Source organism: Octopus sinensis, linkage group LG14 (genome assembly GCF_006345805.1).
Source record: "Octopus sinensis linkage group LG14, ASM634580v1, whole genome shotgun sequence".
Classification (NCBI taxonomy): domain Eukaryota; kingdom Metazoa; phylum Mollusca; class Cephalopoda; order Octopoda; family Octopodidae; genus Octopus; species Octopus sinensis.
This window is the reverse complement of record NC_043010.1, coordinates 57,427,293-57,443,712: the sequence shown is the minus strand read 5'-3', so window position 1 is coordinate 57,443,712 and position 16,420 is coordinate 57,427,293. Positions and strand designations below refer to the sequence as shown.

The 16,420-nt window shown below is 38.6% G+C and overlaps 1 protein-coding gene across 10 annotated transcripts in view; it reads left to right on the top strand.

Moving 5' to 3' along the window:
• The window catches only part of LOC115218763 (protocadherin alpha-7), a 237,418-nt gene that overhangs the window by 206,019 nt on the left and 14,979 nt on the right, over window positions 1-16,420 (top strand). For 5 of the 10 annotated variants that reach the window (XM_029788690.2, XM_036509065.1, XM_036509064.1 and 2 more), the window contains one exon: window positions 8,370-8,550. The exons of 2 other annotated variants lie outside the window; for them this stretch is intronic. In XM_029788690.2, coding sequence (XP_029644550.2) covers window positions 8,370-8,550 — 181 coding nt within the window. Of the gene's footprint in view, window positions 1-8,369; window positions 8,551-16,420 lie in introns of those variants that run through there. 3 more of the 10 variants (XM_029788691.2, XM_036509067.1, XM_036509069.1) reach the window with 3 other exon arrangements.

Sequence of the window (16,420 nt, the reverse complement as noted above, 5' to 3'; positions counted from 1 at the left end):
AGGATAAAAAAATATATACGTTAGCATCCTGGAGAAAATGCTTAGGGGTATTTCATGCTGAGGTCAACTTTGCCTGTCATCCTATAAACTAAGGACCAGTTGAGCACTGGGGTTGATGTAATCAACTTACCCCCCACCCTCAAAATTGCTGGCCACGTGCCAGAAATAAGAAAAGAATATATATATATATATATATATAAGGTTAGTTGAGTTACAGGTTAAAATAACCATCTAAGGGATAGAAGTATCCATTACGCTACTGGTATATTTAACCATGGGCGTTCATATGCAGACATATGCTCAGAAGCTCCTTGCTTCAGATCAGTTTTATTACCAAATATGATTAATATTTTTACATATTTTTGCATATCAATGGCAATACATTGGAGGCAGAAACAGCTGTTAGATGGGATGTAGTCTATTTAAATCGAATTAATAATTCAATGATAATTGATGTAAGTCAATTATTGTTCATCAGTACTTCTCCATTTTTCTGTTTTCTTTATATATTTATATAGATATAAAGTTGAGTAACATGTCCTGGGGATCAGGGTATCAGGTTTATGATCCTAAAGTTATGGATTTCATTCTAGTATTGGTTGATGCAGATTTTTTTTTGCATCTGACACATTATTTTATATTGCCCCAGTTTCATCAGCTGAAATCTAATACCAACTGACTGCTGGGGTCAGCTGTCACTCTCCCCTCCAGCTGTTACGTTTTTGAAATATCACTGAATCAAGGGGTAGAATGGCAAAAAGGGGTGATGTCCATGTCTGCCCACCACAACAAAGCAATCTGTCACCTTTAGAAAATGCTTGATACATGTTGCAAAATCTTCTTTTCTACATCATTCTAATGTCCACTTAAACATGTTTGCTTGGGTCAGCTGGAATTCAGGGAATGCTCTGCCTGTCACCAACCTTTGCTGATTTCCAAACAAAGTAGGATTTCTCCATGGCTGGATATGTCTTCATTAAAGACTGGAAACAATGAACACCTCATGTATGAGGGTGAAGCTTGTTTACAATCACTGCACATCATCAACACAAAGAGACACAAACACACTCACTTACATGCACACACACATGCACACACACAAACACACTCACTTACATGCACACACACACACAGACACACATACACACACACACACGCACACACACACACACACACACACACACACACACGACTAGCTTCTTTTAGTTTCAATCCACTGAATCTACTCACAAAGCCTAAGTCAGCCTGACTCTCTAGTTGAAGCCACTTGTTCAAGTTGCCGTATGGTAGGATTGAACTCAAAAACAATATGATTGAAAAGCAACCTTCTTAACTACACTGTCATGCACATGCACACTTGAGTGTGCGTGTATATATACAAATATACATACATACATACATACATACATACATACATACATACATACATACATACATACATACATGCATACATACATACACACATACATACATATAAACAAATACATCTTGTCTGCATGGCCTCTTCCTTGCTCTTCCAAACTTTCCCCTGCTCTGCCCCCCCCACCACCACCAGTCCATCAATGCCCAAAACCTATTTGTGAATGGATGTCAATAGAAAGGGACTAAAAAAATTCATATTTCTGGAAGTGAATGAGAAACAACACAGCTTGACACCGTGTCATATCCGTGTGGTGGGCGGGGATGGAACGTTGAGTCGGCATCTTAGGATGATGATTTGTATTATATGGAGACAGGGATGGAGGCGGAGCAGGGATGTGCCATTCCAGAAGTTGGAACGGTTTGACAATAGAGAAAATATCCAATTTATATAAAAGCTAAGAAGGACCGAAGCAACTTGCCTGCCAACCTTTTCTACATTCATTCATACTATACATGTACATGTAGGTATGTACGTATGTATGTATATGTGTTTTATATATATATATATATATATATTCACACACACATATATATGTGCACAATCACACATATATGAATGTACATATGCATGTATGTAAATATGTATGTAAGAATATAGACACATATCTATGTACACACATATAGACACATATATATGTGTTATACACACTTATATATACACATTTATACGTACTTGTATATATAGAAATTCTTCAAGTGGAGTTAATGAAAGTGCATGTCAACAGAATCCCTTTCTGTCTACATACTCACACACGCACACACACACACACACACACACACACACACACACACACACATGTAATTATATATATATAGATACTTACATATTTACAATATTTACATTTACATATTTACAATACACATACACACACATAAACCTACACATATATATTTAGATGTATAGATATATATACACATTTACATATTTACAGTCACTCACACACACAACCACTCACACACACAACCACTCACATACACAACCACTTACACACACACACACACATAAGCCTACACATATAATTATATATATATAGATATAGATATAGATATATTGATATATATACACATTTACATATTTGCAATACACATACACACACATCCACAACCACATACACAACTACTCACACATGTACACACACATACACATATGAATGTCTATGGATATGTACTGACTTGCCATATGAAGTTAACAGGAGTGAATATCATCAGAATGTGTTTACATTTACACACACACACGTATATACATTTATATGAACGTGTGTGTGTGTGTCTATGCAGAGACATGTCATGTGCAGTTCGTGTGAGTGTATCCACCAACAGAAAGCTTCTCATAATTGATATTTGATTCTATAAAAATTGATATTTTTGTTTTACGAAAATTGAAGAGTAAATAGGTTTATGGGTTTGTGTAAGCCATGGGCCTTCTTTTGGGGGCATGGGGTGGGGCTGTGACATAAATGAAGGAAGATGACAACAAACAGGAATCCCTAGTGACCGGCTGATTGCAGTGACCAGAAGGTGGCAGCAAGATTTTGTCGCTTTCCTTTCATCTTTGGAATATAATTACAAGAAGTTCTTAAGAAAGAAATCTAATAAAGAGAAGGCTTTTGGATGAGTTTCTGCAATGTTTGGCAGCTATTTCAAAGGCAAGTTGGTTTGTTGTTGGTGAGATATGAAAGTGGGGGCCATTTTGGCTCCAATCTGGCTTTGTAATTCTCATTAACATTGAGAATTAATTGAATAACAAAGAGAGAAAATGGTTCAGACTATAAACAACATTGGAGAGAAAGAGATAAAATATAGAAGTAGGAAGAATGAGGTGTATACTATATGATGATGATGATGATGATGGTGGTGGTGGTGGTGGTGTTGGTGGTGGTGGTGGTGGTTATGGTAGTGGTGGTGGTGATGATCTCAAATTTTGACACAAGGCCAGCAAATTCTTCAATGTGGTGCCCCAGCATGACCACAGTCTGATAACTGAAACAAGGAAAAGAATTAAAGAATATATATCACTTTAGTGTCCCCTTTTTCATAATAGCCTAGATTGGAGGAAATTTATTGAGGCATATTTTCTATGGCTGGATGCTCTTCCTGTTGCTAACATTCACCTGTCTTCAAGCAAAGTACCATTTCTCCATGGCCAGACATGTTCTTGAGAATATTGGAGGTGACTGACATCGCTTGTATGACACATAACTAATTGTTAAGTGTGGATCATTGTTTGAAAATAGGGGGACATATGATAAATGACATTGCTCGGGGAAAAAAGGGAAACTTGGATGATAAGTAAGATAGCATAGAGAAAAATAGCAACAGTTATTGTAAATGAACAGAGAGAAAGAGAGAAAGAGAGAGGAGGACAGGGAGAGAGAGAGAGGGGGGGAGGACTGATGGTGGAATCAGGAATTTTAATGTTCCAAATAAACTTAAATGAAATTATGAAAAAATGTTGATAAAATGGTTAATATTAGAAGAGGGTCATGTTTTCAATGATTAAAAGAGTTTGACTTGATAGACAATAATTCAAGAAAGGAGCTGTCCTCTTCAAATGTAAGTTTGTTGGTAGTAAATATCAGTGAAGCAGGTTCCTGCTGCAGTGGCTTGAAATGAAATCCTCTTCTACATTTCCTGCTGCTGTCACCTCATCAGGTATTTTCAAAGGAAAAGTCACAAAGGAGTGAATAGTGTTTTGCCAGGTTTTCTGCTCAGTGGCTACGATACAATGCTGGGAGTGAAAAAAGACGCAAAAGGAGTTCTTCAGAGAGTCTTTCTATCTTTTCTTTGATTCTGCTCAATGATTGTAGCTGACAAGGATATAATGTAACAGCTAACTATATCGCTTGGCGAGCTGGCAGAATCGTTAGCACGCTGGGCGAAATGCGTAGCTGTATTTCATCTGCCGTTACGTTCTGGGTTCAAATTCCGCTGAGGTCGACTTTGCCATTCATCCTTTCGGGGTCGATAAATTAAGTACCAGTTACGCACTGGGGTCGATGTAATCGACTTAATCCGTTTGTCTGTCCTTGTTTGTCCTCTCTGTGTTTAGCCCTTTGTGGGTAGTAAAGAAATATATATCACTTAATAACAAAACTGAACTGTCATCTTGCTGCCACCAGAGGAACTCTTTACTGATGAACTGTAATTCATGAGCTATTAAGTCTATTCAACAAATTTGGTAAAAAGTTTGATTAAGTTTACTGAAGTTCATAATCTCAGTGGAATTCTTTATTAAGGTGAGATTAGTTTTTCACTCATCAGGGTACTTTTGCTGCTCAACATCCACTAATACATTGCTTCTGCCTTGTATGTATATATATATATATATATATACATTCACATACGAACCCAAACACAAACACACACACACACACATATACACACACATATTGCCACACATTTAGACACACACTGAAGTGTTTGTTTTTCCTATTTAATTACTTAATGATAATTATAATAATAACAACAACAGCAATAATACAAATAATAATTCTTTCTACCATAGGCACAAGGCCTGAAATTTAATTGAAGGGGACTAGTTGATTACATTGACCCCAGTACTCAACTGGGGCTTATTTTGTCAGCCCTCAAAGAATTATAGTCAAAGTTGACCTCGGTGGAATTTGAACTCAGATCATAATGACGGACAACATACTGCTGAGCATTTCGCCCAGCATGCTAACAATTCTGCCAGCACACTGCCTTAGTAGTAGTAGTAGTAGTAGTAGTAGTAGTAGTAGTAGTAGTAGTAGTAGTAGTAGCAGCAGCAGCAGCAGCAGTAGTAGTAGCAGCAGCAGCAGCAGTAGCAGCAGCAGCAGCAGCAGCAGCAGCAGCAGCAGCAGCAGCAGCAGCAGTAGTAGTAGTAGTAGTAGTAGTAGTAGTAGTAGCAGTAAATTTGAGCTCAAAATTTAAGTCGGAAGAAATGTCGTTAAGTATTTAATCCAACATGTTAGTGATTCTGTCAGTTCCCCAGCTCCCAGCTTCCACTGCAGGGGATGCTGTTCAGCATTCATCATACAACCTGTTGCCCTTTTGTTAGCTTCGAAATATCAGCAGACTGAGACACAACTGAATATTTCAAGCCATAAAGTTTGGCACTCTACCAGTGCTGCCATTCTGCTCCATTAGTCTCAGGAAATCGAAACTCGGAACATTTCAAGAATCTATAAAAGGATTTTCCAAAGAAACTGAAATATTTCTGACAAAGTTTCACACTTTAAAATAACATGAAGCATTTAGGTCCTTCTGGTATTCCATACAATCAAACCTCATTCCCTAACTTCTCGAGATCCCCCGCCCACACCCACCCATTGCAACTTTTCTCAAAGACAGATCAAAGATAAGAAAACCAATTGTTTCCAACGAAATTTTCTGAAAATCATTTCGTTTGTTCATTTATTTCTTAATCTACAGGAAATGAATAAGTTTATCATGGCAAATATTGAATATTAGCTAATGGAGGGAGGGATTTATACATATACAGACACATATATATATATATAAATATATATGTGCACATACATATATACTCATATATACATAGATATATATGTATACATATATACACACATATATATCCATATATGTGTGTGTGTGTGTGTGAGTCTGTGTGTTGCTATATGTATGTGAATACATATAAGTTCTTTCTGGCCCATGCAAACATGAAAAAATGGACATTAAATGATGATGATGATGATAATGATGACGATGACGATGATGACAAAGTCTTTGCTTTTTCTGGATTTTCTCAGCCGGATGCTCTTCCTAACATCGAAATAATAATAATATTACGAAGCAGCTTAGCATTACCTTTAATTCTTTTTATATATAAATACAGCTTCAAGTAGACCTACACATGTTTCTATTGCATTGATTAGTAACTGTTGCCATGGCAACTCCACTATAATACCGATGCAGTTTCTTCAGGGCCTTCACTTTGATATCTTTTGAATTCACTGTTTAAAGATTTCTGGTTGTCTTCTCGGCGTTGTATGGTGTGGAGTTGTTTGTTAATTTAGACAGAAACTATCTTCCATTCAAGTTTTGATTGGATAATCCCTTGTTGTAGCCAGTTATTTCAAAGCATTCTGGTCATCTAAATGTTCATTACTTGTTTATATTGAGCAAAGGTAAGTTTCCTTATATGCAAGCATTTGTGTGTGTGCGTGTGTGTGTGTATAAAATGGTTGGTATTTGGAAGGGTCATCCAGCTGTAAAAACCTTGCCAAAACTGACCTCACCTGTACTTGTGCCACATAAAAAGCATTAAGTCCACTCTGCTGAGTGGTTGGTGTTAAGAAGGGCATCCATCTGTAAAAATCCTGCCAAAACAGTTGCATCACAGAAGGTGACAGAGCAGACTTCTGCCTGGCCAGTTCTTGCCAAACCATCTCACCCATGCAGCCAGGCAGCTGTTTGATGATGATGATGATTATGATATATATATATCTTTTTTATCGTTTACTGGTTTCAGCCCAGGGCTGAGGTCATGCTGGTGCACTAGATATACATATACACCCACATATATTCCTATGTGTGTGTTTAAGTGTGTATCTGTTCATAGTCTTAAACAGCCCCACCTGGAGCAAATGCACTCTACCCACTGCATTGAGTATCTTTATAAGGTAATGTTTGCATTTTGTCGATAGAAATGGTATTCGGCCACAGAATCCATGGAAATGAGGCACTGATTCCACCCCCAGCTACATCATGGGTTGCAGAATATTGACCCTGGAGGATGTTGACCCTGAATATAAACTGATGCAGATTAGAGGGACTCTCTGGTCTTTGTTAGGCATATGGCACAACTTCTGTGTTGCAATAAAATGCAATCAGGGCAACCACTCCTTGTGCTGGTGGTGGCACAATAAACAGCTCTCAATTCCACACTGTAAAGACATTACAACAACTAAATTGACCAGTTCTGTCTAACGTGAGATTGAGAAGTTGAGTGTCTTGTTTAAGCTATGCCTGCATAGAAAAATGGTTGGATGAATGGCAGTGGTGGTGGAGAGAGTGATGATGATGATGACAACAACGATGACGACAACAATGATGATGACCACTACGATGATGACGACGATGATGATGATGATGGTCATGATGATGATGATGATAGTGGTGGTGGTGGTGGTGGTAGCGGTGATGATGATGAGAAAGAGGAGGAGGAGGAGCATACATGTATCCTCCCATACACACATGTACACAAATGTGTATGTGTGTGTGTGTGTGTGTGTGTGTGTTGCAGGTGATGCCCCAACATGACCACAGTCTAATGACCGAAACGAGTAAAGAAAGATATACACCCATACATGAAACACATTTACACATCTCTATGCAAACCTAGGAATGCATTTGTGTGTGCATGTGTGTGTGGTGTGTGTGTGTGTGTGTGTGTGTGAGAGAGTGTGTGTGTGTGTGAGAGAGTGTGTGTGTGTGTGATTGCATTATGGTTTGGGTTTGTTGATGTTGAAGCAATGAAGAAGAAAAAGAGGGGGAAATGGTAGAAATATAGGAAAATATGAAGAGAAGGGGGACAAGAGAGAGAAGGAGGAGGGGGAAGGAGAAAGATAGAAATATATAAAAAAATATATAAAAATACAGAGAGAGAGAGAGGGAGAAAGAATGAGCGAGAGAAATAGTGTGAGAGAGAGAGAGAGAGTGAGGGAGTGAAGGAGAGAGAAGGAGAAAGGAAGTGAGAGTGAGAAGTTTTAATGAGTTTCGAAATTGTGTGATTTATGAGTAAAGTTTGATTATTTCTGATTAATCCTTGTTGCTATTGAAACCAGAAATGGAATCTGGAAGCAATTAACATTTGATAATTAAAAAATGAACACTAAATTGAAGCACCCTCCCCTCAAACACTACACGAAACGATTTGTTATTTGTCTGTCATTGTAACTCTGGTTGCCGTTCTCACTGGCAGAAATATTGTCCACTTTTTCCAGCAGCCTAAATCCAAGATGTCTAACTACCCTATAAGTGTGACATGTGGAGCAGACATGGAGGCACAGAGTGTTGCTATCGTCCCCAACTATCTTACTGAGACATTGTCCACTCACAAAGATGGTGGACGAGTCTGGAATCAGGGACAACATGGAGACTATGAAGAGATTCATAACATGGCAGGTAATTAGCCAGAAACCTTTCTATTTCTTGTGTAGACTATAATTAGATTCATACAACCACAGGTGGGCAGACACACACACACCATCCGAACACATCACAGTGTTGGTTTAGCCATTATATATATATATATATATATACAGCTATACACACACACATATACCATGGGCTTCTTACAGTTTCCCCTCTACCAAATCCTCTCCGAAGGCTTTTAGTCAGCCTGGGGCTATAGTATAAGACACTTGCCCAAGGTGCCACACAGTGGAACTGAACCCTTAAGCATGTGGATGGGAAGCAAGCTTCTTACTACCCAGCCATGCCTACCCCTTTATAAAACAGATAAATAAGCCACAGAGGACATCAGAATGAGTCACGGTTGGCTGTTTTTCACCAAAGAAGCTCAACAACCATTCTTCTGTCTTTGTACATCATGGATTCTCTTTGGCTGCAATAAAGGTCTGTGGAGTGGAAGAATAAATGGACAGAATCAACTCTAGAAATATGATCGGAAGACAATATGCGTGACATGTTTCATTGCAGCTTGTCCTCTGCTTTTTGACCGTTCTGTTGTGAGCAATAAATCTCTCTTCCGGCTGGGTAAAAAGACAGGACCCTTCTGTGACCAGCACCCACATCGCATTGGATATGAAACAGCTTGACCAGTTTTGTCCAACGAAACAAGCACTTTCATAGGAAACTAGGTGTGCATCTAAATATCTTACACACACACACACACATATATATACACTCACACACAGACGCACACACACCCATTTCTTTTTGTATTGCAATTGGTGAGCCAGAGCATCATTGGTCACAGGTCCCTTGTGGACCAAGCATTAGGTATATTTATGTTGTACTCCACGTAAAAACAATGACCTGAGACAGTCTCTTCAGTTATTTTGTGTTGTGGCCATTTCAGTTGTGGCTTGGCAGCTATTGGATGTTGCATTGTGGGATGTACTTTGTTGAATCCATCAACTTCAGTTCACGATTTGCAGTCTGTTAAGTTCAGCCGATTGAAAATGCTGCCTCTTAGACGAATTGATTTCATTGAATATTGTTATTTATTTTCTTTAATGATGGGGGAGTGTGTCAATGATGCTGATGATATTAGGTCATAATGTGACGAGCTGGCAGAACCGTTAGCACGCCGGGCAAAATGCGTGGCCGTATTTCGTCTGCTGTTACGTTCTGAGTTCAAATCCACCGAGGTCGACTTTGCCTTTCATCCTTTCGGAGTCGATAAATTAAGTACCAGTTATGCACTGGGGTCGATGTAATTGACTTAATCCGTTTGTCTGTCCTTGTTTGTCCCCTCTGTGTTTAGCCCCTTGTTGGTAATAAAGAAACAATGAAGCTGATGATGAACAGGTGGAGAGATGGCAGATCCTTTTTTGCCAGGGGTTATAAAAGCTAGGTGTGTGTGAAGCAGAAAGGGATCTCTGGAAAGGAGTCACAGGGGTTATTCATGGAGAGGCGAGACTGTGTGATTGTTCAGGATGTAATGAGAGTTTAGTTGTATTTCTTTTGTATTGTCTGAAGAGTTTGGGGACAAAAACACATTTGTGGGCATTGAACCCTAGCTCAGATGATATCATTTGGGAGTATATTGTGTTGTAGCCGAGGTGTACGTAGCCTGTTGTGACAGCTCTTAAGGCCAGTATACACACACACACACACACACACATTTATTGTATGTTCTGTTACTGATTCATATTAGTTTTTATTAACTCAGTTGTTGTTGCTGTTCTTATTGTTTACGTTATTGTATAGTTTCCTATTGTTTCTGTTGTTCTTGTTGTTATTGTTATTGTTATTATTATTGTTGTTGTTGTTACTGCCACTGGTTTTATTGTTGTCAATTTCTTAACAGTTCTGGAAATAAAAGTAAATATAATTTAACTGTGATTTGCGGTTTGGCACACACGTCAGATATGATGGTGGTGGTGGTGGTGGGCATGGGCAGAGTGTGCTGTTGTATATAGAGGGGGTGGGGTGGGGGGATGTTGTGTAACATGGTGGTGGCGGAGGACCGTGATGCATCGAATGATGTTGTTGTGCTTCTGCATTTGTGTAGTCTATTGTCTGATGTGTGTGTGTGTGTGCTGGGGGTGGGGTGGAGGCAGTGTTATTGCTGTTGGGATTGCCAATAACCGTAGAATATTTCAGCAAGTTTATTTACCATTTCACACTGCCACAGGAAAAACTTGGAGCAGATCCATCATTTCTTCTTGTCATGAAATTATTCCGAGTAATGGTGAGGAGGAGGAGGGTTATGATAGCAGTGGTGGTGGTGGTGATGATGGTGATGGTGGTGGTTGTGGTGGTGGTGGTGGTGGAGGTGGTGGAGGTGAACAGTATGGCAGGGAATCTAGTGGAACAGTAATAAAACTGATAGTTCCTAGAAGTTTCCTCATGAAATTCAATATCACAATAAGCTGAGCTTGGAGGGAGCCAAGTTATTGATTGTAAAAGCGGTGTTTCATTCAATACCGGTTCCCCTGGGGTGACATAACAACACTCTGCCATGTTCTGTCGAAGTTGGTTGATGGCATCTCCTGCAGTTGTTAGTGAGGATACACAATGGTGTGATGCGTCACAGAATGGTGATTACATTCTATTCAACATGTCATAAAGTTGAGACATATCACACAACAGTGACATATCTTATGTGGTCACTTGGTTTTTAGTCATATATTATAAGATATATCACATGATATGATGCAGTGTGATAATTGTGAACATGCGATACATGATGTGTCATGTGGTTAAGAAATGTCTTACAATATTAATCTTGTAACTTTGGTTATATCTTCTTATAAAGAAATTTTTTGTATGATGTATCACATACTATGATGTAGTTTTATGATTGCTAATATATGATACATAGTGTGTCATACAGTTGAGATATGTCTTATAATAGTGGTGTAGCCTTAAAACTGTGAGTTTAGCTGATCTGTTGAATTGTTGTGTAGTCATGTATTTCATGTAGCAAGCAGTTGTGACTGTGTGGCTAAGAAGTGTACTTCCAAACCAGGTTGCTTCAGGTTCAATCCCAGAGTGTGTACCATAGTCTTGAGCTGACCAACACCTTGAGGTGAAGTTAGAGAGAAACATCATGGAAGTTCATTGTGTGTGTGGAGGTGGGGCGTGAGTGTAACCCATGCTAGCATAAAAAAATGGACATAAAACAAACAAACAAACAAACAATACATGTGTGTGTATTTATATCTGTATGGGATCAAACTGGTACATTTGAACAGAAATGCACATCGGTGTTTATATCCAATTGAGTTATCTCCCCTCAGAGCAACATCTTGTTGAAATATGGATCAAACCAAGAACTGGAATCAATTTAATCAACTAAAATTATTGTAGGCAGTGCCCCAGCATGGCCACAGTACACAGACCACAGCAAATTAAAGAACGACAGGGTTATGTAAAATCACTCTTTCAGAAAATCTACCTCAAATAAATACAGTTAAGTGCTCAGTTTACTTGGTTGTAAATAGGGACCAGGAACCGGTTTGGTCTTCTGTTTTGCTGCCATCAGCTGGCTCGAAATAGGTACCATGCGGAGGTTCAGTAGAGAGATGTCTTTAGAAGTGATTGGAAATACTATGTAAGCCATGACATTCTTCCATTGTCATCGTTGAGTCTTCTTGAGAGCTGACCATAAACTTTCCATCCTCTTCGTCACCAACTTTTCTCTTCGCATCAGTGAATGACTGTCAGAAATTGCATTACACACACACACACACACACACACATAGACACACACACACATAAACACACACACACATAGACACACACACATGCCACAACACATACATATTATTATTATGCTTGCATGATAACATCAGCAGCCCTGACAATGCATCGCATCGTCAGCTGTCATGATGCTGTCAACTGAATGGATGAGAGAATGATGTTACAAAGAAGATATCAGCTGCTTTGATATTGTGCTGGTGATGTCACCTGTCATACGGCATGATGATATCACCACAAGGATACCATTACTGCATTTCCATGAAAATGTTTACTTTTATGATACAGTTTTAATATCAAAATTAGGCTTGTGTTGCCTTATTTATGTTAGCAATTATTGAATTATTAAATTCTAATTAGAATTACTGATGTGATGAAGAAAACACAGCATAAAGTCAATGAGTAATGTTGTTTTAATAATTTCTGAAGTATGGGAGATAACTCTGGACATGTTTCAGTCTTGTTAGAACCTACTTAGCTAAGCATAGATTTCACTTACAATTGTGACTATATCTGGTGCGTTGCATTGTAGTGTAGTTATGTATTTCCTGCTGAGTGAAGGTGTGGATACCTGATGAAGAAGTTAACCTCACAACCAAGTGGTTCCAAGTTCAATTCAATGGTGTCCACCCTAGCATCACATTGACCAATTCCTTGTGAATACTTGTTGGAGTCATAAGGAGAGAAACACTGAGCAGGATTGGGGTTAATTAGTGTGTTTTTAGCAGATCATTAATTGAGTAATGAAGTATATCAATTCCCTTTTCGGAACATAAAGACACTTGCTTTTGCTATCTTGCAATGGAGATAGCTGTAGTATACCTCAGACATTTCTAGATGTGGGTGTGTGGGTGTGGTTTTGTGTCGGGGGCGGGGTATAGGTGTGTGTGTGTGTGAGTGTGAGTGGGTCATCATTGATTTCACTTGATGTAGTGTAGCAGAAACCAGTAAAAGTGGAAAGTGGAGGCCATGTGTCTCCAGATTATGAGCCATGAAGTACGGAATGAGAGAGAGAGAGAGAGGAGGGTACAATCAGAGAGAGAACAAAAGAGAAAGAGAGAGAGAACAAAAGAGAAAGAGAGAGAGATAGAGGGAGGGAGGAGAGAGAGAGGGAGAGGAGAGAGTTGGGGTGGGATGCCAGAGACAGGATGAAGGTATTACTGAAAGGGAAATTAGAGAAAAACGAATTGAACTGGCATTGCAGTTTTGATACACCATGAATAATTGCACATTGTCATGGAACACGGGAAGAATGTGCTGCAGCATGGCCATCGCTAGGTTGGCAGGAAGACAAACCGAAGAACTAACAAACAACTATGTACACACACATACACACATCCTTATGTAAATAGACATGAGTGTGTCATCATCATCATCATCATCATCATTGTTTGGACACCTTGTTCTGTGTTGGCTCAGGTTTTTGCATTTAAATGGGATCTGATGGGCCTCAGCAATGCGTCCTGCACCCATGGCTGTGTGTGTGTGTGTGTACATACACACACACATGTACATACACACAAGCACACACACACACATACATTTAGATATACAGATATATTATGCGTACTATATACATGTGTGTGTATATGTATATATGTTCTCTGTGACCACACACACTCATGTATGTGCAAATTCATAAATTCCCATGTGTGTGAGTGTGTGTGTGTGTGTAGGTGTATGTGTATGTGCCAGCTTTGGAATATTTGTCTATTGGCATGGAAATGGTAGAGAGAGAGAGAGAGAGAGGATGTGATGAGGAGTACAGCAGGGATGGAGGGATGGCGACATGGGAGACATCTGACAGAGCAAACAAGTGCAGCTCCTTCCAGGGAGCAACTGAGGCAGCTGAATGCACAAACTGGCTGAGTGATGCTGGTAGCCAGGGAGCCAAGTGGCAACCCAAGCAGCTATGCCTATATATATATATATATATATATATATATATATGCACACACACACATATATATATATGTATACATAATATACACATATATCTATATTTACTCATACACATATGTACATGTATGTGTGTGTGTGAGTGTGTGTGTATCTGTGTGTATCTGTGTGTACATGGACAGTCAGAGAGATAACTAGTTTATTACATGGATATGAACACACACATACACACACACACTCATCTATATATACAGAGAGACACACACATGTATATCATTGTTCAGTTTTATTTCAAGATTTCTTGCCAATAGAAAAGGAGCTGGCTTCTAACCTAGATCCAAGGTTCCTTCATTGGAATTTCAACCTTGATAACAGAGTATTTTTGTATGTATGTATGCATGTCTGAATGTATGAATGTATGTATGTATGTATGTATGTATGTATGTATGTATGTATGTATGTATGTATGTATGTATGTATGTATGTATGTATGTATGTATGTATTTTTGTATGTATGTATGTGTGTATGTATGTATGTATGTATGTGTGTATGAATGAATGAATGAATGACAGTCTCATTGCTTCTGTATCTCAGAGAATTTGTTCTGAATCTGTCTGCAATATAAACTATGAATAAAGGTTCCGACCAATTCTGAAGGAGAGCTGTAGTCATAAAAATCAATTCCCAAATTAGGAAGTCTTTTAAGATTTGAACCTAAAACATAGACAGACATAATAATTCCAAGTCTTCTACTCACTATAGTTATATTGTTAAAGCATTGCTGCCACCAAATACCGTTTTCTAAAAGATTAACCCTGCATAACCACCCAGTTTCCACCCATCTTGACAATCCCCATACTTATCACCATTTAAACATGCATTATTACAACTAGATTATACAAAATAACACTTTAAAACTATTCTGTTGTGTCTGGGGAGGGCCATTCTCTTTTGGTGCTTTTTTTGACACACTCACTGGTAACTTTTCCACTCATTTACTTATTTATTTCCCCTAAAATTTTCATTGGGTCTTGCAACCTATTCAAAAGTTGTAGACTTTTGCAAACCAAATCCAAAAAGAAAATAATTTAAAACCATGTTCGGCTGATAATACCTTTCTTAAAAGCAATATTGGTCTGATATCATATATCAACGTAATCTACAATATGGCCATGGAATACATATCAACATAATATGCACCAATTTGATATACAATCCAGCAATATGTTATAGAGAGCAAAGAAGGTGAGATGGCAGAACGGTTACCATGCTGGACAAAAGGTTTAGTGGCATTCTGGCCGTGCAAACGTTCTGAGTTCAAATTCCACCACGGTTGACTTTGCTCATCATCCTTTCAGGATCGATAAAATAAGCATCAGTTTGATGACTGGGTGTCAATGTAATTACCCCCACCCACCTGAAATGTGAACCCAGTTTATAGAGTAATGTATAATATAACAACATAATATACAATAGAATGATGTATATGTACATGATATAGCAGCAATATAATATATGGTGTATCAATGTAATGTACATATGAATATAATAAATGTCAACATGATGTATATCATTGTAATATAGAACATAGAAAGGAAATATGTTTATCAGTCTGATGTAGAGAAATGTAAAGTATAAGAACATAATGTATAATATGGATATGCAATATCGATATGATATTATGTAATATATAGCAATATAATATGGGTGGAATGAAACAGCATCAACATGGAATAAAGCCATGCTGGGGTTCTCAAATTCCTGGAAATTTGCCATCATTCCATGCTGTCACCCCCTCCATCCCACTAGGATACATGAAGACATACACATGTGTTGAAGAGATCAAATCCTAGTTTCAGTGATGGTTAAACTGACAATGCCATCGTGTGTGTGTGTGTGTGTGTGTGTGTTGTGTGTGTGTGTGCGGTGAACAACCTATGTCGTCCTACTGTAGTGTATGTGGTTGAGTATTCCATGGACCCTTGTACATTTACTGCAAGATGTAAAGTGTTTGTATTTCCCATCATCATCATCATCATCATTTAACTTCTGTCTTCCATGCTGTCATGGGTTGGATGGTTTGGCAGGAGCTGGTTAAGGACAGAGGATTCAGCCAAGGTCCACTCTCTGTTTTGGCATAGTTTCAACAGCTGCAGGGATGCCGTCCCTAACACCATCTACTTTACAGAGTGGACTATACGT